Source organism: Biomphalaria glabrata, chromosome 17, assembly GCF_947242115.1.
Source record: "Biomphalaria glabrata chromosome 17, xgBioGlab47.1, whole genome shotgun sequence".
Lineage (NCBI taxonomy): Eukaryota > Metazoa > Mollusca > Gastropoda > Planorbidae > Biomphalaria > Biomphalaria glabrata.
The window spans coordinates 24459228-24487157 of record NC_074727.1 but is presented as its reverse complement, the minus strand read 5'-3'; the positions used below and the strand labels follow the sequence as shown (position 1 = coordinate 24487157).

At 30.9% G+C, this 27930-nt stretch overlaps 1 protein-coding gene across 5 annotated transcripts; it reads right to left on the bottom strand.

The window, feature by feature from the left end:
- Positions 1-545: 545 nt before the first annotated feature.
- LOC106069238 (tumor protein D54-like) lies at positions 546-27829 on the bottom strand. 5 transcript variants are annotated; one of them, XM_056015076.1, is made up of 9 exons: positions 27667-27829; positions 24826-24867; positions 23391-23506; positions 22758-22906; positions 19019-19078; positions 15240-15341; positions 14362-14422; positions 6893-6928; positions 546-4325 (listed from the first exon to the last, which is right to left on the bottom strand). In XM_056015076.1, the coding sequence occupies exons 1-9, from the start codon at positions 27710-27712 to the stop codon at positions 4179-4181; spliced, it is 759 nt and encodes a 252-aa protein (XP_055871051.1). In that variant the 5' UTR covers positions 27713-27829; the 3' UTR covers positions 546-4178. The 5 variants fall into 5 exon arrangements, with proteins under 5 accessions (XP_055871051.1, XP_055871054.1, XP_055871052.1 ...); XM_056015079.1 differs by lacking the exon at positions 19019-19078 and having other exon boundaries at positions 27667-27828; XM_056015077.1 differs by lacking the exon at positions 6893-6928 and having other exon boundaries at positions 27667-27827.
- Positions 27830-27930: the final 101 nt, after the last annotated feature.

Below are 27930 nucleotides of genomic sequence, written 5' to 3'. Positions count from 1 at the left end.
TACGTTCTTCCTCTATGCGGGATAAGTGCCCTGAGTAACTGTGTTAATATATGCTGATCAACTTTAATTAGTCAATGAGTAATCGTTTAAAACAATAAGGTGAAAAAGTAAGATAAAAGAATAACAGAAATGCTATTAAAAAATGTTGTAAAATGTTCAATATTTAGCTAGACATGTAGGTACGGTATTCCGGCTCCGGCCGAATATTTAAAAAATGTTATCCGGTGCACCCTTAGTGATATCTTAAATACATTTTATCGTTTCAAAGCTGACCAAACCTTTTGTGTCCAAAATAAATACCCACCCACACCTCTCCACCTGTACGAAATTCTTCTGTACTGCATGGGACTACATTGTAGCCCAACTAAAACTGTCGCTAACTGATGTTTGTTTGTTCCTAAACCAAATGCAAATGCTATCAAAGAACCAATACAGTGGATTCAGATCATTTTGAGATTTTTCTTTCTCAATGGTACTTAAAATTACGAGAACTCCAATGAACTTCCATAGTGTTGTAGCAATCATTAAATAAATAATTACACAACTAAAAATGCAAATGGAATATTTATTAGCTTAGGACTATATACATATAAATATAATTATTGAAGAAAACAAAACACTGAAATATAAATAACGAAAATGAAACTAAAACCAAACATTTCTTGACTTGATAGAACCAGTGACATCAAATGTTGGAAAGAAATGGACACCAAAACAAGTTGCAGTGTTGGGTTGCAGAAATTGCAAGAAAAAATCTTTTGGTGGCTATTCAAAGGCCAAGTGGACAAACAAATGAGAAGCATATTTATTATTTAAATGTTTTGACTACTGCAGACCATGTTTGGCCAGATGTTATATAATGCTATTTTCTATTTTTTGAATTATCATTGAAAATATGATGGAACTTTAAATTATTATGTGAGCCCAATAAAAAAAGAAAGAAAAATTACAACCTATACTTATAACTATCCTGAATATACTGAAAAGTTCCTATTTAATTATTTGTGCAGTTCTTTTTTTAAAATATTAAAAATGAAACATAAGCTCAAATAAACTTTTGGCAAGAATTGATGCTATCAAATATTTAAATCAACAAATAACGATTAACTTTTTTATCTGCAAGCACAATGACACTTTTTTTTTAAGCTGTACGTAGACAATTTTTATTCTAGTTTGAAGTTAATATCATATTAAAATTATTTTATAAAAAAAAAAAAAACATTCTATCCCTTATGAAACATTAGGTCTACAAATTGTGTTTATAATTATGATAGAGAGGTGACAGCACAGACAAAAGATCCAAAAACTTAGTCCAGTAATTACTGCACTGAGTGTAACTGGTTATGGAAGCGATTATAGACCCTACAGCCAACTTTGAGTTTATAGATTGAGTGCTCATCATTAACAATGAAGGAGTATATAAAAACTTGGAATTATGAAAAACACATTAAAAATGTATTTTAAAAAAATGTGACATTTCCTTTGTCTAAACCTTTTCATTAATCTTGTTCTTCATTTCAAACAACTAATTGCAACACAATGACTGAACACAGCACTGCTGGCTTAGAGTTTGGTTACAACTGATCAACTTAGCAAACAGAACAGAATCAAAACATAGCTGAATTCATTGTGTACAATGTTCAAAGACAGTTTTGTCATAATTATAGCATACAAAAAGTTTTAGGGTTGCACCTATGAGCAGTGGGGCTACCAATAGGAACCTTTGAAAAAACAAAAAAATCTGAATGAAGCTGGAATGATTTAATAACTGTACATAGTCGACCTGCCACACTGTACAGGCCCATAAGCCATACACACCATATGAAACAAAATACTTTGAAGACTATATTTTCTAAGTCATTTGCCAAAGCATGCAATAGAAAAACAATGAAATAAATAATGACTTGATAACACAATGTCAATTCACTTGTCAGATTTCACAGATAGATTTTTGTCTTTTCAATCTAGACAAAATTGAACTCAAACAAAAAAAATATATGAAAATATAACAATCTATTACACATTCCTTAACACAGATATTTCTTATAAATGCTTGAACTCTGAATATCTGAAATACTATTGAATCATATCAGTATCATTTAAAAAAAAAGATCTAATGGTTTTTTATTGGTCACTAACAAAATGCTTGACATGGGTAGATGTCTAGTTTTTACTGACTGACCACACAGATTGAAAACCTAACATAATCTTAACAATTCTGGTTACATCTCAAGTGAATATTACCATGAAATAAATTACAAGTTAAAACTAGAATAAATATTGCAACCATTTTTTTTCTCATCTTATTTATTAAAGTCATTTAAAAACACCATCTAGTTAGTGGAATTCAAAAATATAATAATGGCACAAAAAACAAATAATTATATTTGATTTAAACTATTGTCCATATTTAGTATATGCAATCAAAAGTAAAACTCAATCAAGAAAATATATAAAATGGCAAGTCTAGAAAACAACCAAAACATGAGTTGAACAGCTTCAAGCATAAGATAATAAAAAAACTGCTTTTCATAAGTTGGAAAGTTATCCATTAACACTAAGTGTATAGCGTTCACAAATATTTTTCTAAATTGAAATATATTCTGTCATCACTATTATCTGAACTAATCTGGATGTGCAGTATGTGCGCTGGAATGTCGTTCAGTGGTCTTGAACGCCCCAGAATCACACCCTGCCATCCCCCAGTGTCCTGTGGGAGATTCGGGGGAGGATGTTGATTATCTTCAATGCTGAAGGACTATCTAAAACATGTAAAACATTTTACAAAATAAACAACTTTATAATTTCAAAGTAAAAAAAAAAATCCAGGATAACTTAATGTCTAGATTTCTTTGATAACACTGGCAAACAAGATTACATAAAATATTAATTGATATTTTAGTACAATTATTTAGTCAGTAAAAGGAATTCATATTTAAACTTTGCATTGCTAAAAAAATTTTTTTATTTTCACATATGTTCAATGTCTAGTATTTAAAAAAAAGGAATGAGAATAGTTCTAAGAGTTATCTAACAAAAAGCATCAGATACAATAACTTGACCAACAATCTTCAATGAAAGACTTGCTTTATGCAGAGTTGGTCTGTACAGTAAATCTCAACAGGCATACTCCACCAGTTGTGCTTATAGCCAATGAGTGAACTGACTGTACAATAAAATTGATAAAGTTTTTAGTTTGTTTTTGGAATAATTTTCAAGGGAGAATATTTACAGACAATATACCAATAAGCTTTCAGATTCAAATTAATGGTCCTTCAATGTGTTCAACTGACTCAATTCTTGATAAAAAGTTACTCAAGTTAGTTTGACACGATTTTAAAGAGCCAAAAAAAAAATTAGGGGAAGATTCGGGTGATTAAATAAGATAATAAACTAGTTCAGAATTCCAATGTAGCATATAATCTGTTAGTCATAATACATTTATATTTTGTTCTCAAATTTCCTCTGTTTAAAATGAATCAAAACTGTAAATATGTAACTGACAGAAACACATGATTTTGAAATTAACCTAATCAGATGCCTATTCTTACAAATTAGAATTAAAATCCTTGAAGTACTTATCACATTGAGTCACACATTTAATTCTGCTATGAATGGGAGGCTAAACTTAATTTTAGCAACAAATAGTCCAACTGAACACATACAATTTTTCACTATGATTACAACTGGTGCAAAAGCAAAATGAAAAAAAGAAATGGACATGGTTCAATGCTTATCGGCCATCAATGGTAATGAATATATTAATAAGTGATTTACATAATTTACTACATCAAGAAAACAAATGTCATAGATTAAAAAGCAGTTGAAAGCTTCTTATTTTTATTTCTCTACTATACAAGAACACATGACGATGAAAAGAAATCAGCTTCTTCGTAATGGTGTAAGGAAAAAAAAAAGAAATCAGTGTAACTTTCTATACAACACAAACAAAAAGGACACCATTTTTCATTTGCAATTTACAAAACCATATTTTTCAAGGCCCACCAAAACCCAGATTATAACTTGTATGAGCTAGTCCCTCATTCGTTTAACAGGGCACATAAAAGGAAACAAAAATTTGAACCTTCAGATTAAATGCACATAAAGAAATAAATTTGAATGCGGAAGTAGAAGAGCTTTACAATCCAGAGCACAAAGTCATGACGTGTGCCTTTGTCTTAGAGAGGAACTTTCTCTTCTGGAAGTTTAATGTTCGATGCGTCCTCTGCACTCTCAGGGGTAGATAACAAGTCATCATCATTCGAATGAGCATCACGGAAAGCCTCATCAATTTCACTAGAGGAACGGCTGCCAGTGACTTTAGCCTGTACAAGATAAAAGAGAAAAGCAAAGGTTAGTTCAAGTGATGGTCTCAAAGCAAGAATTTAGTAATAGGGAACATATAATGACAAACAGAATACAAAGTAAAGTATTTGAGGATTTGTTATACACTTCCTGCAATCATAGCATGCTCAGTGCACAGAGGTGAACTTGACATAGCAGGATATAACAAGGGGGAAGTTAGGTGAGGACATTGGAACTGACAGGTAAAATCTTTAAAGAAATAAAAAGTCATGATTTGTTTCAGAATTTTAGCTTCAAACTCTTTTTTATTTCATTGATTTCCTCTATGGTGCAGATGAAAAACCATGGGGCCTCATTTTGGGAAAATCCACACTGATAACTCGTAGCAAGGACTGTGATGAAGATTGCAATTTTTTCTTTTAAAAGATACAAGTTTCAGAATAAATTTTTAAGATGTTGATGTGTAGAATTTAAGAGATAGAAGAGTAAGATCAATAGGTTTAATTATGATCTCTTAAAGAAGTGTAATATTATCAGACTTCTTAGTCCTAAACAAAATACATCTTTTTTTTCTCTGGACTTGCTACAAATAGCTCTGAGACAGCCTATAGCTCTTGATTGAATCATCTATTCTGTCAGATCTAAGAAAGCTTTTCCTAACAGCTCTTGATTGGATCAGCTATTCTCTTAGCTCTGAGACAGCCTTACAGCTCTGATTGGATTTAATTGGGGCCAGGAAAAAGAAAAATCCCACAGTATTGAAATGAATCAACATTTTAAGTTTGCAGATATCAAAGCTTAAAGCTCTGGATGTTGTGAAAATATATAAATGAATGGATTGTCTTTCTTGTTTTCCTTTTCAAGAAACTAATAGGAAACAAGAAATTATCAAATCTAAATGCAAAAACCTGTCACATCAGACAAGAGGTCATAAGGGGGAGTGAACACACAAAATAAATTGTGCATAAAGATAACTCTTTAATTGGTCTAGTGCTAAATGTATTGCAAACAAATGCTGACAGCCTATTTCTAGATCTAGGCGTTGTTATATAAAATATTAAACATGAACAAAATGTTCAACCATAACAGAGTATGGTAAGAGCCAAACCAGAATTATCAAAATTTAAAAGAATGTTTAACTTTAAACATAGATTAAGGAAACAGAAAGATTTTACAAATAAAGTTTAAAATACTGTCATAAAAAAATAAAACATGAAAAAAAATCTAAAGATTAAATACCATTGAAATGGTACATAAAAATATATTTAAAAAGTGATTAATTACATTTGTGAGTATGAATCCAAAATGCTGAATACCCTCAATTATTTATTTTTTTACATTTTGCCTAGAAAAAGTTTTTATGAGATAATAAAATGTAAATCTCATCTATTTTTGTGGCAAAATGTTCAAAGGTGTTATGAGGTCGGCACAATGACCAACTGTCCTACTACTACTTTATGGCCACTTCTAGATCATTAGGAAACCATTGATTGTATGTCAAACAAATAATAGTTAAATCTATTAGTAATTAAGAGCTATTAATAATAACATTTTTTTTTTATAAATATATAATTAAAATTCAGTCTAATAATTCTACAACTAAATTAAGAGATAATAAAGTTAAGTTTGAAAAGAAAAGAAAAAAGACACATTCTTGGGGTAAATATAAAACTTTCAATTTATGCAAAAGAGAATATCTCATTGACACAGAAAACACACACATAAAAGAAAACAAAAAAAAAATAATAGAAAAGTAAAAGAACAGTTAAAAAAAAGCAGATATTGAAACAGCACAATCATACTCACAGAGGTGTTAGGTATTTTTTAATTGAAAAAAAAAAACAACCCAGAAAGAACAAGAAAAAACAAAATATACAAATTACAATAAAAACAAAAATTATGTTGGTCAAGCTCAAAAATGGACTTAATTATTTAAGATGCCAAAAAAGTTTCAACCATGAATGTGTACACATAGGAGCATAAATACAAATCTCTAAATACGACTGCTCAACTAAACTAAAGCTAGTCACTATACTTAAAGTGTTGAATAGAGGAGTTTTAAGGTGTGTGTCAATCTTGTATTCTATCGAGTGGTGATTTCAAGTTGCAAAGCCATAATTATAATGAGCTTCCTTCAAAACAGCTACAGGAAATCTATGCAATTCAAACGGAGGAAACACATTCGGTTATGATGACAAGATCAAGATATGGCAACAAAAAAAAAAAAAGAAATAAAAAAAAAAGATTAACAAAATCTTCTGATAAGCAGTGACGAAATCTGAGATGATTCTTTACACATTGAGGCCAATAAGAGAAACTTAACATCAAGTTCCAAATTGTATCACCTATTTTAAAATTGCGTTAAAAAAAAAAAAAAACCAAGTTCAGCGATACTGGTAGTTGAAAAATTATTAGTAACAAAAAGAAGAGTTTTTGCTTTTTTGGTCGAAAATAAAAGTTAAACATTATCAATACCTAAATAGAAATAATCACTATAGATCTAAATAAATGACTGAGTCAAAGACTTGACTGAAACGAAGGTAAAAAAATGTGACACATTGAGGCAAGACAACAGCAACTCACTCACCAAACGTTCCCTTAATCCCTCGATGGAACGTGACGACTAATCCATGAAAGAAATAAAGAAATTTGACATTTGCTTAAAAAATTATCTTTTTTTTTTTAAATAAATGTGGATTGCCAGAAAAAAACTTTTCAAAGGTCAAATCATGTACGAAATTTTATTATGATAAGACAATATAGCCCATGTTTAAACCTAGAAAGTTTAAATATAGCTTTAAAAATATGCATTTTTTTTTTCCTGTTAAATAGTCTATTTTTAGTCTATACTAAATTTAGTTACATATCCTAAGTTTAAAAGGTTTACTTATATGCTTCCAAAAGTATTTTTTTTATAAAGCTAATATTTCATGATGTAAAAAATGCTTCTTTTTAGTTAGAATTGTAAAAAAACACTTTCTAATTTTCCCATTAAACTGATTTAAGAAACTGTTTGGAGAATGCCAGTGATGTACAACATTTTACATTGTTTTTAGAAGAACAGTTGGTTTTTAAGTAATAAGCCTATATTTTCAATATTAACAAGAAAAAACATCCTAATCTATTGCTTGTTACTATATTATCATCTTCAAACTCTTTGTAAGAGAGGGCTTGAGTGGCTGAAATCATCTATTCCTAAAGCTCTGACAAAAAAAAAAAAGTTGTAAGCGACACATGTATGCCACAATACAAGACTAGAGCACGATGTGACTTCTGTGACATGTCACCAAACAAAAATAGAGCATGAGGCTTCTGTGACATGTTGAATTTGACAAAAAAAAAAATGCACAGTTTCTTCTTCCTCCCTGAGCCAAAGTTTGGCCAGTCTATGATGCAACTATGTATAAATTAAAGGCAATAAAAGGAACAAACGGTCAGGTTCTTAAACACTTGAGGATGATTCTAAAAAAAATTAAACTTGACTCATGAACGATAAATTGGAGAGTTCCTGAAACTTTTTTTTTTGTCACTACATTTTCGCTGCAAAACTGCAAGGAGTTAAAATAAAGATCTTTGTGGATTAGACATGCATGAGTTCATGAAGCCATACACAATGTAAATTATCTGTCGGGATCTAGTCCATAACTATCTGTCAGGATTAAGTCCATAACTATCTGTCAGGATTAAGTCCATAACTATCTGTCAGGATTAAGTCCATAACTATCCGTCAGGGTTTAGTCCATAACTATCTATCAGGATCTAGTCCATAACTGTCAGGCAGTCTATAACTATCTGGCAGGATTTAGTCCATAACTATCTGTCAGGATCTAGTCTATAACTGTCTGTCAGGATCTAGTCCATAACTATCTGTCAGGATCTAGTCCATAACTATCTGTCAGGATCTAGTCCATTACTATCTGTCAGGATCTAGTCCATAACTATCTGTCAGGATCTAGTCCATAACTATCTGTCAGGATCTAGTCTATAACTATCTGTCAGGATCTAGTAAATTACTGTCAGGATCTAGTCTATAATTATCTGTCAGGGTCTAGTCCATAACTATCTGTCAGGGTCTAGTCCATAACTATCTGTCAGGGTCTAGTCCATAACTATCTATCAGGGTCTAGTCCATAACTATCTGTCAGGATCTAGTCCATAACTATCTATATGGATCTAGTCAATACTTATTTAGCATGATCTAGTCCATAACTTGAAATGACTTGCATAATTCATGAACATTTGTTAATATTTTAAAATATTTTAAAAAATTATTTTCATTCACACTATTAATCATTTAAAAATAATTAAAAAAATTGCCAGTAATTATAACATTTGATAAAGTTCACCCTGCAATTGTTGCATGGTTCACATAGAAAAAAAAAATATAATGAACCATGGGCGTAGCCAGGATATTTTTGTGTGTGTGTGTGTGTGTTCCTCCATCCCCCCCCCCCCTGGCTATGCCCATACAAAGAACTCAAGTGAACTCAATGAACTTAACTATCAGACCTTTTTTTCAAACTGTTTAAAAAAAAAAAGGCTACATGTTTTTCGAAGAGCAGCATCAGAAAATTTCTAATTAATCAGCATAGTTATTAAATAAGTACAAAAGTTAAACCTATTTTGCTAAAAATATGAATTCTTGTACATTATTTATTTATAGTCCTAAAAACTATAATTACAACCAAAAACAAAAGAAGAAAAAATATTTCTACAACAGAAAAGACTGATCATAAATTCATATCAGAAAAAAAAAAAAATTTACTTGACATGCAAAAAGGAAATCCTCTAGAAGAACAAAAATAAAACAACAAAGGTAATACACAAATTCAAACATGAACAAACTAGGTTTTAAAAGAAAGTTGTTTTTTTTTGTGGTTTTTAATAAAAAAAGACAATTGTTTTTGCTTTGTTTGTTTACATCTTTTTATTTACACATTTAAAAAAAAAACTCTCTAGAGAGAAGAGTTTTCAACTAAACTGACTAGACAATAAGTAATACCTTTAGCATTTCTTATTATAGCTAAGTGAATTTGTCAGTTAGAAAACTTTACTTCATAGTTCTTAGGAATGTTTAGGAATTGCAACATAAACTCTGAGGATCAGCACTAATGATCTTAACTGGATCAATTTTATGTGCACACAATGTGTAATCATGAATACTGAATTAGTTTATAGATCGTTTCTCTTTTTCACTACTACATGAACCTTTTATCTGTTGTTTCTTTCTCATGTAAAGTGTTCTTAGCAGAGTTCAAAGTTCACAGTAACATTAACTACTTGTACCGTCTTCATTCTCAGGGACTGACCATTGCTGTAACATTCAATAATCAGAAATGTAACCAAACTAATCTGTTTATATATTTCATCGAATCTCTCTCAAACTTCACATTTTTTACAATCAAGCTGATATTCATAGTTACAATCTAGTATACTGAACCTAACTATGACAAAAACGTTTTGTTCATAAACCTTTTTTAGCGGCCCCCGTAAGGGAAAAAGCCGCAATTAGGTTTGTGCAAAATGTCCATCTGTCACACTCAGATCTCGAAAACTAGAAGAGATATGAAAAATATTATTTCATCATTAAATGCGGCTTAAAAAGTTTAGGTGCAACGGCTACTTTTGGTTTTCTAAAAGCAAACCGTTTAATTTAAAAAATTAATTATGCAAGCGATTTTTTCAAAAAAATACACCACTTCTAAAACAATTAGGTAAATGTAAGGGAGGCAATATTACAATATGCTAACAAAGATGAACAATTTTTGTGTATTTTCAGTATCGCTAAGTCAAACATATTTATAAAATGTACAGGAAATGTTTAAAACAAATATAAATAATAGTTAAAGATGGTTTTTCTAGTCAACTAGCCGCAAAGGTAAAAAGAAAACATTTCTGTTTGTTTATAAAGGCTAATAATGCACTTTGTATGTAAATATCACACACATTTTTTAAAATGGACTTTTTATGCAGCGACTTTCGTGCAGTAGCGTAACGTCGCAACGTGATGTGGTGCCAAACCAATTCCTTAAACTTTTTAAAAAATCAGATTTATTTATTTTTTGTTTAGTGCCCCCATCCACATAAAAGAAGATTATTTTTGTGCGTTTTGTCTGTTGGTCGGTTTGTCCGTCACGATTAGATTAACAAATAACACTAGAGGCTCTTCTAACTTATATTAGATTTTATTTCCATGCTTAAACATTGCAATAAACACATGATCTTTAATATATTGTTCCGGTTTTTTAATGTAAATAGCATATAAATGCTAAATAAAAATATCTATACTAATTTATATTTCATTAACTATAAAGTTGTTCCGGATATTGTTTTATAAAAAATAAATTATGTCAAATGATTGTTTGAAATCGCAAAATTGACTAATATTACACTTATATTCTTTGACACTACGTCATTATAGTTTATTTATCAATATCAATTGTTCCGAATTTTTAACTTAAAACAAATTTATGTCAAATAATTTTTTTTTTTCAAAAATATCGACAATAGGTTATTCAGGATTTTAAAATAAGAAAGTAATTTACTAGAAACGATTATTGAAAATCACTTTTAAGATTATTTTACAGTTAATTTTCTTGCCGAAACATAATAAAAGTTGTTTAATCAGTAAAGAATGTTCCGGATTTTGTTTCGAAAAAGAAATCGACCTACATTACCTTAATTTTCTTACAAATTGTCGCCAAAAATGATCCTAATTTTATATGAAAAATTTAATAGCGCTAATAAATGTTTGAAATCCCTCTTCTAATAAATAAAACACATAATTTTCTCATTTATGAAAATTGGTTGTTCTGGATTTTTAAAGAAAAATAGTTTAACTCTATTTATGTAAAATCGCACTTCTCTCCTACACTACATTTAACTTTCTAGCTAAAACGTTAGAAAATCTAATTATCGTTAATACTATGCTCCCATTTTTAAGGAAAACAACTTCCTAACACTAAAGGATGGTTTGAAAAAATCTCCATAAGGCTATGGTGAATCTAATTTTCATAACAGACCATGCCACAAATTTAATTAACGGCATTTGATTATTCTGGAATTCTTATTTTCTCTCACTATAAATATATAAACATCCAGAACAATCTATTATAGAAACTTAAAACTAATGCGATGTTTCGGAAGGGAAATTAGATTTTCAATAGCTTTTAGTCGTTTTTTTTCTCGCTATTAACATGATGAACAGACAGACAAAACAAAAAAAAAGAGGCTTTAATCCTTTTATATATATATATATATATATATATATATATATATATATATATATATATATATATATATATATATATATATATATGCTAAAAGAACAAACTCGGTGCACCAATGTCTATGATCCCTTGGAAAGCTGATCGTATAGAAGACATTTTTTAGTCTAACTAGGACGTGTGACGTAGTGGAATTTTTTTCCTTTGACGTCAAATGGAGTTAATTTTTTAAATGAAATGCTAAAAGATCTCACTCGGTGCACCAATGACTATGAACACTCAACAAGCTGCTCGTATAGAAGACATTTTTTAGTCTAAGTAGGACGTGTGACGTAATGGAATTTTTTTTCTTTGACGTCATATGGAGTTAATTCTTTAATGAAATGCTAAAAGAAATCACTCGGTGCACCAATGTCTATGAACTCTCAACAAGCTGCTCCTATAGATGATATTTTTTAGTCTAACTAGGCCGTGTGACGTAGTGGATTTTTTTCCTTTGACCTCATATGGAATAAATTCTTTAAATGCTAAAACAACTCGGTATAGTAATGTTTATTAAACCTCGTAATGTGACTCGCATTTTAAAAAGACATAATAGCTAGATTTAGATCTAATCTAGATTTTTTACACTAGATCTAGATTTTTTTTACACTAGAGCTAGATTTTTTACACTAGATCTAGATTTTTTTTTCTTACACTAGAGCTAGATTTTTAAAACTACATTTAGCTTTAAGTTCTAATTAAAATCATTATAGAATCTAGATCTAGATTTTCTTGGTCTAGTTTAGAATGTTTGTTGTTTTACATGTTTAGGATGTTACTTCAGAGTTGTAGTCCAAACCTCCCGTAGGACGACGGGGGATGGGAGCGGGCAGGGTTTGAACCTGGGACCATCGATAAATCCAAACGACAGTCCAGCGTGCAAACCGCACTACCAGACAGCCATGTTTAGACTAAATCAAGATCTATCATTTTAATTTCTAGGCTTAAAGTGTAGATTTTTATTTCTAGCATCTAGATTGTCAATATTGCAATGTTATAAAATACTAAAACTAATCTACTATTTTAATATTTCATATTGCAACTAGTCTATTAATTGATTATCTAGTGTTTTTTTATATAAATCTTATCTAAATTACATCTACATTATCCTAAATATATATTTTAGATCTAGATCTAGTAGATATAGATATTTAGAGTGCTAAATTAGTAGTTTAATTTAGGTAGATCTACATCCTCATTCTATTTCCATTTAAATGAAAATGCTCAATTACAAAAGATTATCTAAAATCGCTCTTCTGACATATTGTACATATCCGGTAGTTGTCAGGACTGATTATCTCTACAGTCTCGGTTTCATACCCTCCTCGATGCCATCCTCAGTCAACCAGCGAATATGCGGATCCGACAGGGATCCGTCACCCACGGGGGCCGCCTCTGAGTTTGTATAGCAACACAAACTCTCTTTGTAATCTTGTTTCTTGTTGACATTGCTTTGAGAGTCACTTAAACAAAACTCTCATTGCAAAAGAGCTCTCAGTTAAACTAACTTAGCCATCTTTTTAAATGACAAGTGAATAGGTTTTTTGAATTTTATTTCTTTTAACAATTTTTCAATAAGTGTCCATATTAGTTACCAAAATATATAAGCCCACACAAACAAATGTAAATTTTATGAAAAATATTTGTGTTGTACACATAGAATTTTTTTTTTTATTTAATTTTTTTTATCACATTATATTTCCCTAAATTTATTACTAAATAGATTTTTTCTCTTTAAAAAAAGGTATATATTGTTTAAAATATAAGTAGTTAGTATGACAGAAAATACTTAATTTAATAATAAAATGTTTTTAAAACATTTTTTTTTCACAAAAAATCTAAAACCCTTTGCATAAATTTGTTAAAAATGAGCCAAATGTCCGTAGTGGTAATTGTGGTTTAACCTAGGCTTTTTTTTTTTAACTATAGTTATAGTTATAAAAATGGTGTATTTTTATGAAAAAAATGCTTGCATAGTTGATTTAAAAAATTAAATTTTTTCGCTTTCAGAAAACATAAAAAGTAGTCGTTGCATCAGAACTTTGAAAGATCTAAAATATGATATCGGATTTTCAATATCTGTTCAAGTTTATGATGGGATAGATGAACAGACATATCATACAAAACTAGAAGTGGTTATTCCCCTTTCAAGAGCCACTAAAAATAGTTTCAGATTTCATATTTAGATGCTCCCCTAATAGACATGACTTTTTTAAACCAGAGATAGCAATAGGATGAAGTATGAAGTTAATCCTTATATTTGAATACAAAGAAAACAGACACATAAATTTGAAGCTTATGAATATAAAATTGAGAGAGAACCTCTATTTTTTTTGTTGTTACCTATAACATATTCATTTTATTTTAAAGTGAATGTGATTTTGGTAAAACATATTGTATTGGTTTTAGAGGCACTTCTTAGTGTACAGTGCTGTGTTTTTCTTTCATGCATGTGATGACATAACAAGAGAAGAGTTCAGAGAGAATGCAGACAACATGAATGCCAATACCCATAACGATCCATGGATTATGGTTTTATAAAGTGTTAAAGTATAAACTATACAACTTTAATATTCTGAACTTCTAAGTTGCTTGATTTATTTCAAACTTTGTGGTCAAACTGGACACTTGGCCATTTCTTTGTATCAACCAATGAGGTAGAGTAGTTCTATCCTGTGCTCTTAGTTTGTTGTTTCAAAGGGAGGAAACCAACAACACCACAAAGACACTGTATGACAAAAAGAAACAAGCCAAGCTGTTGGAGTGAGGTTAAATGCCAGTTACTTACCTTGACTGTGGCATATGTTGTATGAACCTTTTCATCAAAGGACTTGAATGTCTGAGAGTTTCTGGTGAAAACATTTGGACAAATAGTTTAAAGATGTTTACACTGTCAAGGGAAAGTACATTATTTTTTTTTTTACAGACACTGGTTTGAATTAACTAAGTTCAAAAGCTTACAAAAATACTTGGGTTGATGTTTTGTAAAATGTTTTTACATGTTTCAGATGTTCATTTAGGTTTGAAGATAATTACATCCTAGCCCTAACTTCCCATAGGAAAGATTCAGACCTGGGACCATCGATCTACAATGACAGTACAGAGCACAAACCACATGACAAAGCAGCCATCATGATCAGATTCAAGTGTTTAGATGTAAGTCACTAATAAAAGCTTATGCTTATGGTATGAGATTTAGACTGTCATGACAATGGTTCTGAGTTCAAATCCTGGCCACTTCCATCTTCTGCTGTCCTGCAGAAGGTTTGGACTAGGATATAATCTTCCTTTATGAAAAAAAAAAAGTAACTTGTAAAAAAAGCTTTAGGACTATCATTTTGTTTACTTAGCAGCAGACATTTTTATATGAATAGTGAAAACTAAAAGCACAATTAGATCTAAAGTTATCTTCCCCAAGTTTTTCAAATTAATTTTTATTCAAGATTTTTTTAGTCTAGTTTATTATATATTATCAATCTCGACAACATTGCAATCTCTTAAGTGCTAATTTTTGGAATCATTTTTTTTTTAATGAATTAACCCTAAACCTTAGATCACATGTTCCAATTTATGTATTATTATAAAAGAACTTGCTAAATGGTTGATTACATAATATATGTCAAGACTCTAAAAATTAACTACATGTCACAAATTTCTAAAACTTACTTGACATTACTCAGTTTTCTGGCCACTGCTTGACCCATGGAATTGATAGCGCTAGTAGTTTTCTCACTGGCAGTTTTCACTACTGCAGACGTCTTCTGGTAGCTGTGGATAGAGAGTACAGCATGAGTCCTAAACAACAAGACAAGCACTGTAAAAGAAATCAAATGTATCAATATAAAGCTGAAAGTTTGAAATGTGCAGCCATTATTATTACAACAAATAGCTCTATTAAGACAATACAAAACATTTTTTTATTAAATAATTGAGCTAGATAGTAACATTGAACTAAACCCTACAGACAAAGTAAGAAAAACAAACATTCAAACTTTGCTACAGAATGCAGTTTTGAATGTTTGTTTTCATCGTCTTTAACTTTCAGAGACATTTTTTTTGTGACAATTGTTATTTAGAACATTGGAGTTGAATGTACTCATCAGTTTTTAAAGCTCAGTAACTTTGATTTGCATTCCTCACATTTGGATAACTGCTAGAAACTCTTTTCATTGACTTTTCCTTCTCTTTTCTATTTATGTTTCAGAGGTTATGATGACTGTAAGTTATTTCTTGTATATAGACACAAAGAAAAAATGTTATTTCAATATCTCAGGTAAGAAATATGTGCTGGGTATTAAAACTAGTTGATGAAGAGTATGATTGAGAGATTCAAGACCGCCAGTGATTCAATGAGGTCAAGGCATCTTGAGTGCAAAGGTAAAACTTTACACGGCATCTCCAATATGCAAACATGTCTCACTTTTAATGTTTATTTTATACACCTGAGATGCCAAACCTACAGCTTATGGAATGGTGCTATCTGGCCCATTAAAACTTTTGCTCAGAGTGCATAATGAAGCCAGACATATGGCCTGTTTCTATTGAACTAAAAATTTTTTGGGAGTGTCAGGTCTGCATAATGAAGCCAGACATGGCCTGTTTCTATTGAACTAAACATTTTTGTGGGGGTGTCAGGACTGCATAATGAAGCCAGACATGGCCTGTTTCTATTGAACTAAACATTTTTTGGGGGTGTCAGGTCCTTTACGTGAGCCAGAAATTAATTTGTTCTCATGGCTGAAACATTACACTGAAAACATTAAAACATCAAACACATGAAATAACAGTCTGCATTGAGCCAACAGTATTTACATATAAAAACAGAGTGGGTAGGACATAAGCATGCAGAGTAGATATTAGTTCTTACAGATTGTAGTATTTTGTAAGATGTATGAATATAATTTTTCACTTTTGTTTTATAACTTAATTAAATCAGTTATTAGAAAATATGATAAAGAATGTAAGAAATATAGAATTATAGCATAAAAACTGATTAGAATCTTAAAAAAAAAAAAGAAACTATTATGACTGCTTTGCATGTATATGAAGTACATGTTTAGTAATAAAATAAATCTTGTTTTAAAAAAGGTTTACATGTATGTGCACACAATATGCATTGTTCATTTAAATAAAAAAATAAATAATATATATATATTTTAAACCCTGACGTAGTTCTGGCACATATTTCAAGGCAAACCAAATGGTGAATGGTCCAATCATATTTTCTATTGCTCTCTTAGTTTTGTGAGATCTTGACAGACAGCATAAAAACAACAAAGGCCTTTCTAAACTAGGATACTGAAGAGAGCATTATTTTCAATAGAAGATATTAATTGTTTGCAAAAGTTATTCTTTTTTATCTCCAAAAAAAAATCTCTAACAAGAAAAACATACAACTTATAGAGCAATTTCACCCAGAAGTTTACACTGTGATTCTAATAATAAAATGGAAATTTTTAGTTCTAGCAAAATGAATCATTCTTTGTTTATAACACTGTTAGTCTTAAATCCTGTTTTCAAAGCTTAATTGAGAAAAATATTTGTGTGCAAATGAAGCAGTTACATTAGGAGTCAGTTTCTGGTATGTAAATGGAGACATACACCATTGAAAACAAAAGGTGGGGGAAAACAAAAAGAACCAGAAATGTGCTGATAGGTTTGGGACTTATGTATCATGTGTGACAGAATGAAACCAAATTACCAGATGTTATCAAATTAAAAGTAAAATAACAAGCTGAATATTTCTCCTAAACAAAAGTTACATTTTGATTTCTTCTAATACCAATCTTTGCAACTGAGATAAACCTAGAGCTATGGGTTTCTGAAAGCTATAGAGTTAGGGTTCATGTACATTTGTTTGAGTGGAAAAGTTTGCTAATGACGTCAAGGTGTTGTATTACATGGACTTCTGTAGCTTTAAGTACATCTCCAGTGCAAACTACAGGACACTATTTAGTGCTCAAAACAATTTCCTACAAGAAATCTAAGGATCCTAAATTAGAGAAAACTTAACAGAAAGTGAATACAATAAATGTATGGTACCAATAGTTAAAGAAAACTGATACATGTTTCCCAGATCTTATTTATCTGGTACAACTCCAGATATTAACCCCACAAGGTGTCAAACAGAAAAGCATGCTTTTCATGCATAGAGCAATACAATAATTTCAATTTTCATTTGATAATTATTTCTTAATCAATAAAGTCAAAGAGACACTAACCATAGAAAATAAAAAGATTTACAACTGCAGGGGGGGAAACTGTATAGATAATACAATGAACATACATAAAGGTAACCCTGCCAGACAAAAGTAAAAACAAATGATGTTTGGGCCATGTGGCCTTCAGCAGCTTTCATCAACTGATGAAGGCTGCAGAGCAAATGTCCTTTGTTTTTACCTGGTCCGGCTGAGTTACCTTTATGTATATTTATTGTATTTTCTAATCAGAGAAAAAAAAAAAGGCAGTTGTGTCATTTATTAGTTTCTTGATTGTTCATTTGGTACATTGAACAGTTTGTTAATTGTCCATTCATTAGTTTCTTGATATTCCAATGTTATAAATAATGCATATCTTAGTGATTATTACTTCAAGCTTAAATCAGGGCATGGTACATACACAATACAGTTACTTAGATGCAACTCCGTAATAAACATGCATGACTACATTAACACATGGATATGGCATATGGGGAATAATCTTTTCTTAGCTGTAATTTATAAGATAAGATTATGATAATGAAATGAACCTACAGTAATGTTTTTGTAAGTATGGAATTATTGTAGTTTTAAAGCATAAATTAAAAGAACTCAATTATGCTTCAAAAAAGCTTTACTAAAATGAAAATGCTGAAATTTTATAGGCTGATATTTTAGTAGAAAATATACATCCTGACAATAAAGTACATCACTCAAGATAAACCATAGTTGTCATCTTTAATGAAATCATGAAGTGGCAGGTGTAACTATAATACAATAGGAAACAAAACAAAAATGTTTTAATTTGTTGAATTATTTAATTATTTAAAAAAGGATGCAGAGAAATTTAAACTTTCCCCAAAACAAACTTCGTCCTATCACAAACAGAGAAACAGACAAGGTGGTCCTCTTCTCCATATAGTCTATAACAAATTAATTAGTGTTTTCTTAGCAAATCAATATATATATATATATATATTTAGCAAGAGCAAGTTAGAGAGTTATAGCTTGGCCTAATGTTTATATCAAAACAAACAAACAATATAGGAAAAGAAGGGAATCATCATTCATAACATGTAAAATGCATGCATAAAGTTAATCAATATTATTTGCCAACCAGAGGTATAAATAAAAATAACAACAGATTCAGCGACAAGGGGAAGTGACCCCATTTTATTTATCCCTGAGAGATGGCAAGAGTTATCACACATAAATTTTAACACAGTACACAGACAACAGAGAACTCACGCCTGTGTCTGCGAAATCTTTTCATTGAACTGATGCAATGTATCGTTAGTCTTTTGATATCTGGGAAGAAGGTGGGTAAAATTTAAAATAGAGGAATTTTTTTTTAGCTTTTGTGAATTCCAACTAAAAGGGCAAACAGGAAACAGTTCATCACATTTAGAGAGTTTGAGATTCTAAAGAAGAAAAAAAAAAAGGAGAAAAAAAAATTGGTCACTAAAATAAAAAAAAAAACCAGCATATTTTAATAAATAAAATTAGCCCAACTTCTTTACCTTCCCCATAACCTAAACCTATTTGTCTAAACCTAGCCTGTTTATGATTTCCCATCAATTTATTCTAAAACAGTACCCACTTATACAGTTAGAGTTTTAAAAAAATTTACGGCTAGAGAGAATACACAGAGATATATGGATTGATGAATACCAGTATATAAATGCTTACACAAAAAAGCTAAAGCAGATCTAAACTGTTCTCTCTGAATGTTAATAATAATAAAAATAATAATCTTTATTATCCATAAGGAAACTTGTCTTACAAGTAATTCTGATTCTATATTTGAAATACAAAAAGGCTTACTGATGATCGGAAGCTAACTCTAATAATACAAGATTAGCAGAAAACAGTCTATGTGTACACATGAATATCGTTGATATTACATCTTTAGGGTGAACAATAAATAAATAATCAAATGCAATGGCTGGTGACCTCATGGAATCTAAATGAAAACTCTTCATTCTCTATCAGTTCCAGCATAAGATGGTTACAGGAGGGATTTATCCTGGGAGGTTTAGCTTTAGGGTGCCTTAAGTTGGGCCTCTGCCACCAGCCAAACACAGAAGACCACTAAATAGCCAAAAAAAGAAGCATAGACACAAAATTATTGAAAGTTAAACACAAAAGAGACTTGCACTTATATTAAAGATCAGCTTATTATGACCTCCTTCAGTCACTAAGCGACTATGGATCATCTCATTGAAATGAGATTAAATGCCTGGGAATTGCGGCCAGAAAGATGTGGCCAACACATCAGCCTCCCCCCTCCAAGCATCTGAAGTATTCAAAGGAGCAGCAAGTGCTGAAACAGTTTGGGGGCATCGGGTTCGCAGACTCTGCCTAAGGGTCGCTGGCTCCTGATTTTTTGAGTCCTGAAGCCTATCCTATGATTGGGTAAAGCTATAAGGCAGCAGAGGTTTGAATTCAGAGTTATCCTTCAGTTTAGCTAATGAGCTGGTAAAGAAATGTTAGGCTGTGTGGCATAAACCGTTGGCGAAGCAGAACGTTTTGGTGTAGCTATTTTGGCGCTAAATATTTTAGATATATATAATATATTCATTTTAATATGCCTTTCAAAAGATTTATACACATTTGTTCTGTAGGTGTATTTCTGATATAACACTGTTATTTTTTATGTGTACAACTTTTTTCCCCTAAGATTTTGGATTATATTTTGTTAAGCCATTATATCTTCACTTCTTGGCAAAATAATTTATGCTGTATGAGTTTAAATATTGTTCCTATTGAATGTAGCTTATAATAGTTTCCTTGTGTACATGTTTGCGTTTCTGTTTATTTCCACTCTGGATCATTACTGTTTGGCCAATTTTAAAATGTAATTACACTAATTTACAAAAAGAAAAAAACAAACAAAAAAAAAACCAAAGTGGAGCAATAGTAAAAAAATTGATAACTAAGATGAGCTTTTAAAAAGGATTGTTTACACTTATAAGTAATAAGAGGTAAGTTTGCACTTGTTAACTTTTTCCTTTTGTTAAAATCCATGTACAGTGTAATTTTGTTCTTGTTTTGAAGGCGTTTGGTCTTCTATAATAAACTGATCATATAAAAGAGAGGGGAACTGACCAAACCTGTAATGTGATACACATACCAATGTGCTGGCATGAAAGTGCCAGATGGAAGTACTATTGTTCTCTAGCTGAAGATACCAAAAGAACCTACAATTTAGGGGAGGGAAGGGAGATTGTACATTTACTGTGTTTAGAAATCAGACATGTCATAGTTATCCTGTGGACGAGGCAGTCAAGTATGATTTTAGTAGTAGCGACTTAGAGAGTCGAGTTGTAACTCTGAGTTAAGTAGTATCTTTTGGGCAGTTGAAGCCAGTGAACACTACGTACATTCCTATTAGTTTTTCTCTACACTGAGAGTTGGATATGTATTGTTATAAACCTGGTGGTGGCACAGATGGGAGTAGTGGTGTGTGTGTAGTCAGCCGACGCAAATCGCCCCAGGCCAGCGCTAGACAGTTCGGGAAGGATCACCGTCGGGAACAGAGCTCAGGAGTGTCACAAGGGATGTAGTCATCTGACCACCCAGAATGGTCGAGCGACGTTCTGTCCGGTTCTAGAAGGCCAGCAGGGACCCTATATAAAGAGCGAAGGTATCAGAGACCAGTCATTCACAACTTCCCAATCTACAGTTCGTTACAACGTCTCAGTACAAGTCCGAGATGAGACAGAGAGACCAGTGCAAGAGTTGATACGGCGGAGAGATATTTGTACAGTCTTGTGTTACGTGCTGCCAATTGTACAGTATTGGCTGTTACTTATTGACATTAAACTATTACGTTATTTTCAAGCCCAGAGTTGTCAAGTTCTTTAAGTTGGTGGTGTCGTTTGGTGCGATTTGCAGCGAGCCTGGATAGGGAGATTCGTAACAGTATTATTGAAGTATTATTGTTACCCGCTGTGATGCGGACGTTACTTGTGGTTTATTCTGTAACTAATCATCTTGGACATTCAATACCACTGTTATGCGGGTGTAATTATGTTTCACATCGGAAGTCTTGATGTAACTGCCAATAAGGTGCAATATTGTTATTATTGTCATTAAATAAACATTATATTTGTCTGCCAATGAGAACTTAAGTCTATTTGTAATGTCTGTGTCTGTCACGTGTCAAGTGTGACTCCAGGCTCCAGGAAGCACAAACCCAGCAGTCTACGCATTCGCGACACATTGGTAGTGTCCAATGTGTAATAGTAATACAGCATTCTTTAACGTTACACAATTTAACCTAACGTTGACACCCCCCACATCCACAAAAAAGGTAGGACCAAAGCACTTTTACAGTATATTACAGCATGAGAGACGAGCTATACAAAAGCAACTAAAAGAAAAGAAAAAGCTGTAGATCTAATTAAAGTTATCAATGATTACATGATTGCTGCCAAGTATGATAGTTAATTATTAAACAGTTGTGAGTGAAAAATTGCATTAAAAGAATAACTTTAGAACATAATGGATAACCAAGCATGATAATACTAAGGTGCCTATACCTAGTTAGATAGGTTGTTAGCTTCTGACCTATATAAAAAAGTTGTCTGTTTATTTTTTTTTTAATAAGTTTGCATCATAAATAAGTTTCCTAAACAAAAGAGTTTTATCCCCCCCCCTTTCCCTAACCAAACAAAAAAAAAAAAAAAGGTTAATATTAATAAAAAACAAGAAATATTTTTAATACAGGAAAGAAAGATTACAACACTATTGATAAGAAAATGCATATATCTTCCAAAACATTACAAAAAAAAAGGAATAACAACATACACCCGACAAGGATAAGCTACGATAGATTGTCAATAATAAATGGCGTTGATGAAACTATTTAAAATAAAAGGCAAATCCATGGTAAATTTCATTTTTGCACCACACACATTCATTGGGGTAGGTAACCAAACAACAAACAGCAAATGTATATTTTTTAAAAAGGCAGACAACTTACGAATCTGAGCTCTTGATTTGTTGAATGCCAAGCTGCAGGTCCTGTTTGAACTCTTGGAATGGTGTGATGCCCAGTTGCCTCTTGAGCTCGGTAGCATGTCGAATCTTGCTGCCCAACACCCCACGCAACATGTTGATCTCTGACTCGACCTGCGCAAGACAATGGACAAAACTTTGAGCAACTCAATGATGTTAAGGTAAGTTCAAAAAAATTGCTGATATAATTTTCTCATTTCTTGAAGTCATTAATTAGAAACAGTATTTTTACTAGGATTTAAAAAAATAAGAAGAGCAGAATCCAATTAATCAGACCTCTGTTTACATAGACCTTTTACTTATACTGACTAAATCCCCAAAAACCATCTTCTAACAGCAAATGTTTAATTGGCCACCTTGGACCAAAACAAACAAAAAAATCTAGCGCATTCAGAATCAACAATGTGTAGATATGTATAGATATTAATTCCAGTTAATCGGAAAACATTAGGACATGATCATCAAGAAAGATGTCATTAACAAAATGTCACAACATACTGCTTATGCCATTTGGCAAGATAAAGGTGAAGACTGAGCCAGGAGACCTAAACTAAATTTGCTTGAGTAGTGTTAACTGAGGACAGACATTCTTTGTCACCTTTTCAAGTTCTTCTTTAAGAGCTGCTAGACGCCCTTCTCGCTCCTCTGGACTTTCATCCAGGGGGCTTCCCACTCCTGATGCTGAGTCTGCCAGCTCAGTGGACGGTGAAGAATCTATGTTAAAAGAGAGAGGATTTGTTTAAAAAGGTCATTAGCAACTCAATAATAAATAAATAATATTAACAAAGTTATAAAATGTTATTTTGTTAAATTTTAAATTCATTCCATTTAGAATGAAGATTATCAAGTCTGATTCTATACAGGGCAACAGACAGAACAACAGCCTAATGTCTAGCCTCCCAATTCATGTCACTTTACATTACTTAGAACCACTGCAAATTGCAGACACTGTGCAGGCAAATTTGAAAATATTTTATTCATAAAAAACAATGAACGCTTAATTAATTGATACTTTCAATATATTTACATAACAAGAAAAAACATAAAAATATTTTTTTAATAAACTAAGCTTATATGTAGTGTAATTATATCAATTATCAATAATTATATGCATGATTGACTTAGACCTAAAAATCTGTGCCATAGAAATATTTATTACCATTGCTTTTGTTTAGCTTTTAGCTTTCTCAATGCTGTATAATCCTATCACTTGTCTGGACCAGTTGTGAAAGGAGGAGGGAAGAATGGGGTATCTTAGTGAATGTTTACAGGATCGTTTTTTAAATGCATAAAAGATTTCTAATTCAACTTATACCACCACATCTGTCAAGAATTTTCTCTTTCCCTTCAAGTTACCAACAAAAATAATTAATTAACAATAGTTAATTAACTAATTTGTTAATTTTTTTTTATTCTTGTGTTGTAAGGTAAAAGAAATAATTGTGCAAAATTTTACCTTAATCTGAGATTGGATGTAGGAGCAAGAATGTGCATAAACTTTTTACCAGACAGAGTGAGTAATGAGCTTTGTAAAAAAAAGTAAGATGTCTTTGCTCATTTTTCAGTTTCTAAAAATGCCTGTTTTTTTTTTTGTTTTTTTTTTATTGCAAAATAATATTACTCTCAAGTATGAAATGCTAACACTACAAATCAAAGACTTTTTAGACCTGAATTATAACAATTCAAACAATGCATTGAATTATGACTACAGATAAATTAAAATTAATTAATCTGAAACAAAATTTAAATTTAAAAACATTTATTAAAAAAAAAAAAAATTTAAATTTTTCATAGTGTCAGGTAGATAAATTATTTATAATATTATCATTATTATATTTATATTATTATATTCCTAAATAAAAAAAAAAAATTATATCATTACATAAGAATAATCCATCCATATTTTTTTTAATAATAATAGTTTCAAATATTCTTATTCAATAGAGTTTCTAAAAATGAATTTTTAACAAAAAATAAAACAAACAAACAAACAAAAAACTTGTACAAACAAACAAACAAATATCTTTGTTTACCAATAAAGCTCAGAATATCATCAAGAAAAGATTTTTCTGGAGCTGTTTGTAAATAAAAAAATCTTTTTTGTTCCAAACAAAATATTATATTATAACCACATAATTTATGTATACATACAATGATAGGCGTTTTAAAGAATAAATAATAAATATACGCTTATATTTTGGCTATAAATTGTATTAAATAAGGGCATTACAGTAATACAACAATATATTTTCATTTACAGGCTTTTATTCCAGAAAAAAAAGAATCCTTTCTTCAAACAATGTTAACAGCTATGAATAATAATTTATAACGCATTCTCCATGTACAAATGACAAATAATTAGCAATGAATGCCTCTAAACTAGTGTTGCCCAAAATATGGACCATAAGCCAGATTGACTTGATTCCATCCAGCCCACCAAATCGTTGGCACGAAGTGCAGGAAATCCTGTCCCACCCCCCCCTCCCAAAAAAATCCTACCTTTGGGGCTTCATTGATAGATTGTTGTACTGATAAAGCCAATATTCGTTTTATAGAGAAAAATGTGGCTCAATTCAAAGGAAAATAACTTTCAATTTTATAACACAATAAATAAGTATGGCAGCAGTCTTGGTTTGAGCCATGAATAAAGTAATGTTAAATTACGTCTAGAGTGAATGGTTGATGAGAATATTTACCAAAAAGAGAGAAGAAAGTGAGTGCTGTAAGATTAGCTACAGAGTTAAAAGGTGAGTGAAAGATTTTGGTAAAAATCTTCATTCAAAACTAAGAGAAAGTGCAGCAAATTTTAAAATGTTATCTATTTCCTTTGATAAGTCCACCGACATAGATGATATCGATCAAACTGTGTATATTTATTTGCAGTACAAACAGCAGTTTTAAAATCATAAAGAAGTTAGTAGCTACTTTGAGCATGCATGTGACCATCACTGGCAAAGACCTGTTAAAAGAAGTTTCAATCATCAGAGAGTATATTTTGCTTTGTTGGGAGAAATTACTTGGAGTAACTAATGATAGTGGCAGAAGTATGGTTGGATGGCAAAACCGACTCACAGCAAGAGTTATTAGATTAGAAAAGTTGTCCAGTCTGTGACTTCACTACATTATTCACCAACAAAACCTCTGTGGTAAGATGTTGAATTTGAATCATGTAATGAGATGTGTTCATCATCTTTGTAAATTTCATCAAATCTTAGAAAAGTTAATCCAAAGAACTTTCAAAGATTTTTTGATGAAAATGGAGGGGAATATATGGAGACGGGGCTTAACCCAAGGATAGTTACTAAAATGTTTTTTTCATTTGAGACATGAAATATAAATTTATAAGACAAAAGTCAAGAAGTGTCTCAAATGAACAACTCGTCAAGGCTGTGGGATTCAGCATTTTTATGCGACATCATCTCACATCTGAAAACACCAGACTACAAAGGCAAAGGAAAGATATACATATATGTGCATTTGCTGATAGACAAATTTTGAGTGATTAGCCATGTTACTAGCAAAAACTTTCCCATATTAGATATAGATCTATATATATATAAAATCAATATTTCTAAAAACAATTGTTACGGAAGATATCACAATTAATAAAAATGCAATTATTTGTACAAACAAAACCTATCAATTATGAAACAGGCAAAACCTATGTTTTGTAATTACCTCACAAACAAACATCTACTGATCTAGACTCTAGTGCTCCAACTTGCTTTCTCATTTGAGTATTTATGCAGCCAGATAATAAGAAGATAAGATCTAGTTTAATCTAGTTTCTAGATCTAGTAAATTTTTTCATTAATTAATCTATAGATCTAATAGTAAAGTATTATATATTAATATTATAGTACTACTCAAGATTCAACATTAATTACAACGGAGTCCAGACTATAGGATAGCTACGTTTAGATATAGAACCTAGATCTATAGAATCTAAGTAAGAATCTTAGACTGTAGATCTACATATCTAGATCTAGATAAGACATTAGTCAATTTCATTTGTAGTCTAGATCTAGAATATAATATCTAGATAGATCTATATATATATATTCACTAAGATTCTTTCTACTTATTCTAGACTATCTTAACTATCTACTCAACTATCTAGTCTAGATCTGACAAATAGTCAACTCTAGACTAGATTTAAAGAGTAGTCAGTATCATGAGTATGTATTTAAAATATTATTATATTTTAATATGGATACATACAATGATACATTAATAGACTTTGACTGTCACTTTAGATAGAGTCAGAGAGATACAGATAGATTAGTTAGTCACAGTTAGTGTTAGTCCATCAACATTAGACATCATTAGATGATTAGTACTATTTTATAATTTATAATCTATTACTACTACTAGATCTAGTATACACCATAGTATCACCATACTATTAGATCTAGATCTAGAATCTAGTAGTAGATGATAAGATCATCATAGATAATCATAGACTAGAGATAGTAGAGTTGAAGAGTACTAGATCTAGAGACAGTAGAGTCTAGATCTAGATAAGTAGATTGAAAATTCTAGTATGACTAGAATGTCTAGAATCTAGATCTAACTAGTCACTAGACTGTGACTGTCTAGATCTATTTAATTTATCTATTCAATAAGTCTAAGTCTATACTTAGATCTATATACTAGACTAGATTCTAGATCTAGATATCTACACAATCTAGTATCTAGATAGTGATAGATCTTATAAATTCTAGATCTAGATCTAGATCTAGATCTAGTATTATAGTATACTTAAGTCAAGTATGCTCTATTATTAACTCTGACTCTGTCACTAGATCTATACTCCTCGCTAACCTAAAGCTAATAAGGGGGCTAGTGTATATCTAGAAATACGATCTATTTACCTTTATCAGAACCATAAAGAGCATCATCAGTAGGTGTTGCCGACATTTTAAGAAGATTAATAAAAATAAATTTAATACAACAGTAGGCCCAGAATCTTTTTTTTTTACCCAGATGTGACACTGCTTGTGTTCTACGTCATGAAAACTTACGGTGTTTACATCAGTCACACTTATTTGAGTCACATTTTATTCATATCGCAAATTAACTTTTTAGTGTTATTTTAAATCATACCCAAAAAAAAAAAATGATAATAATATATCTAG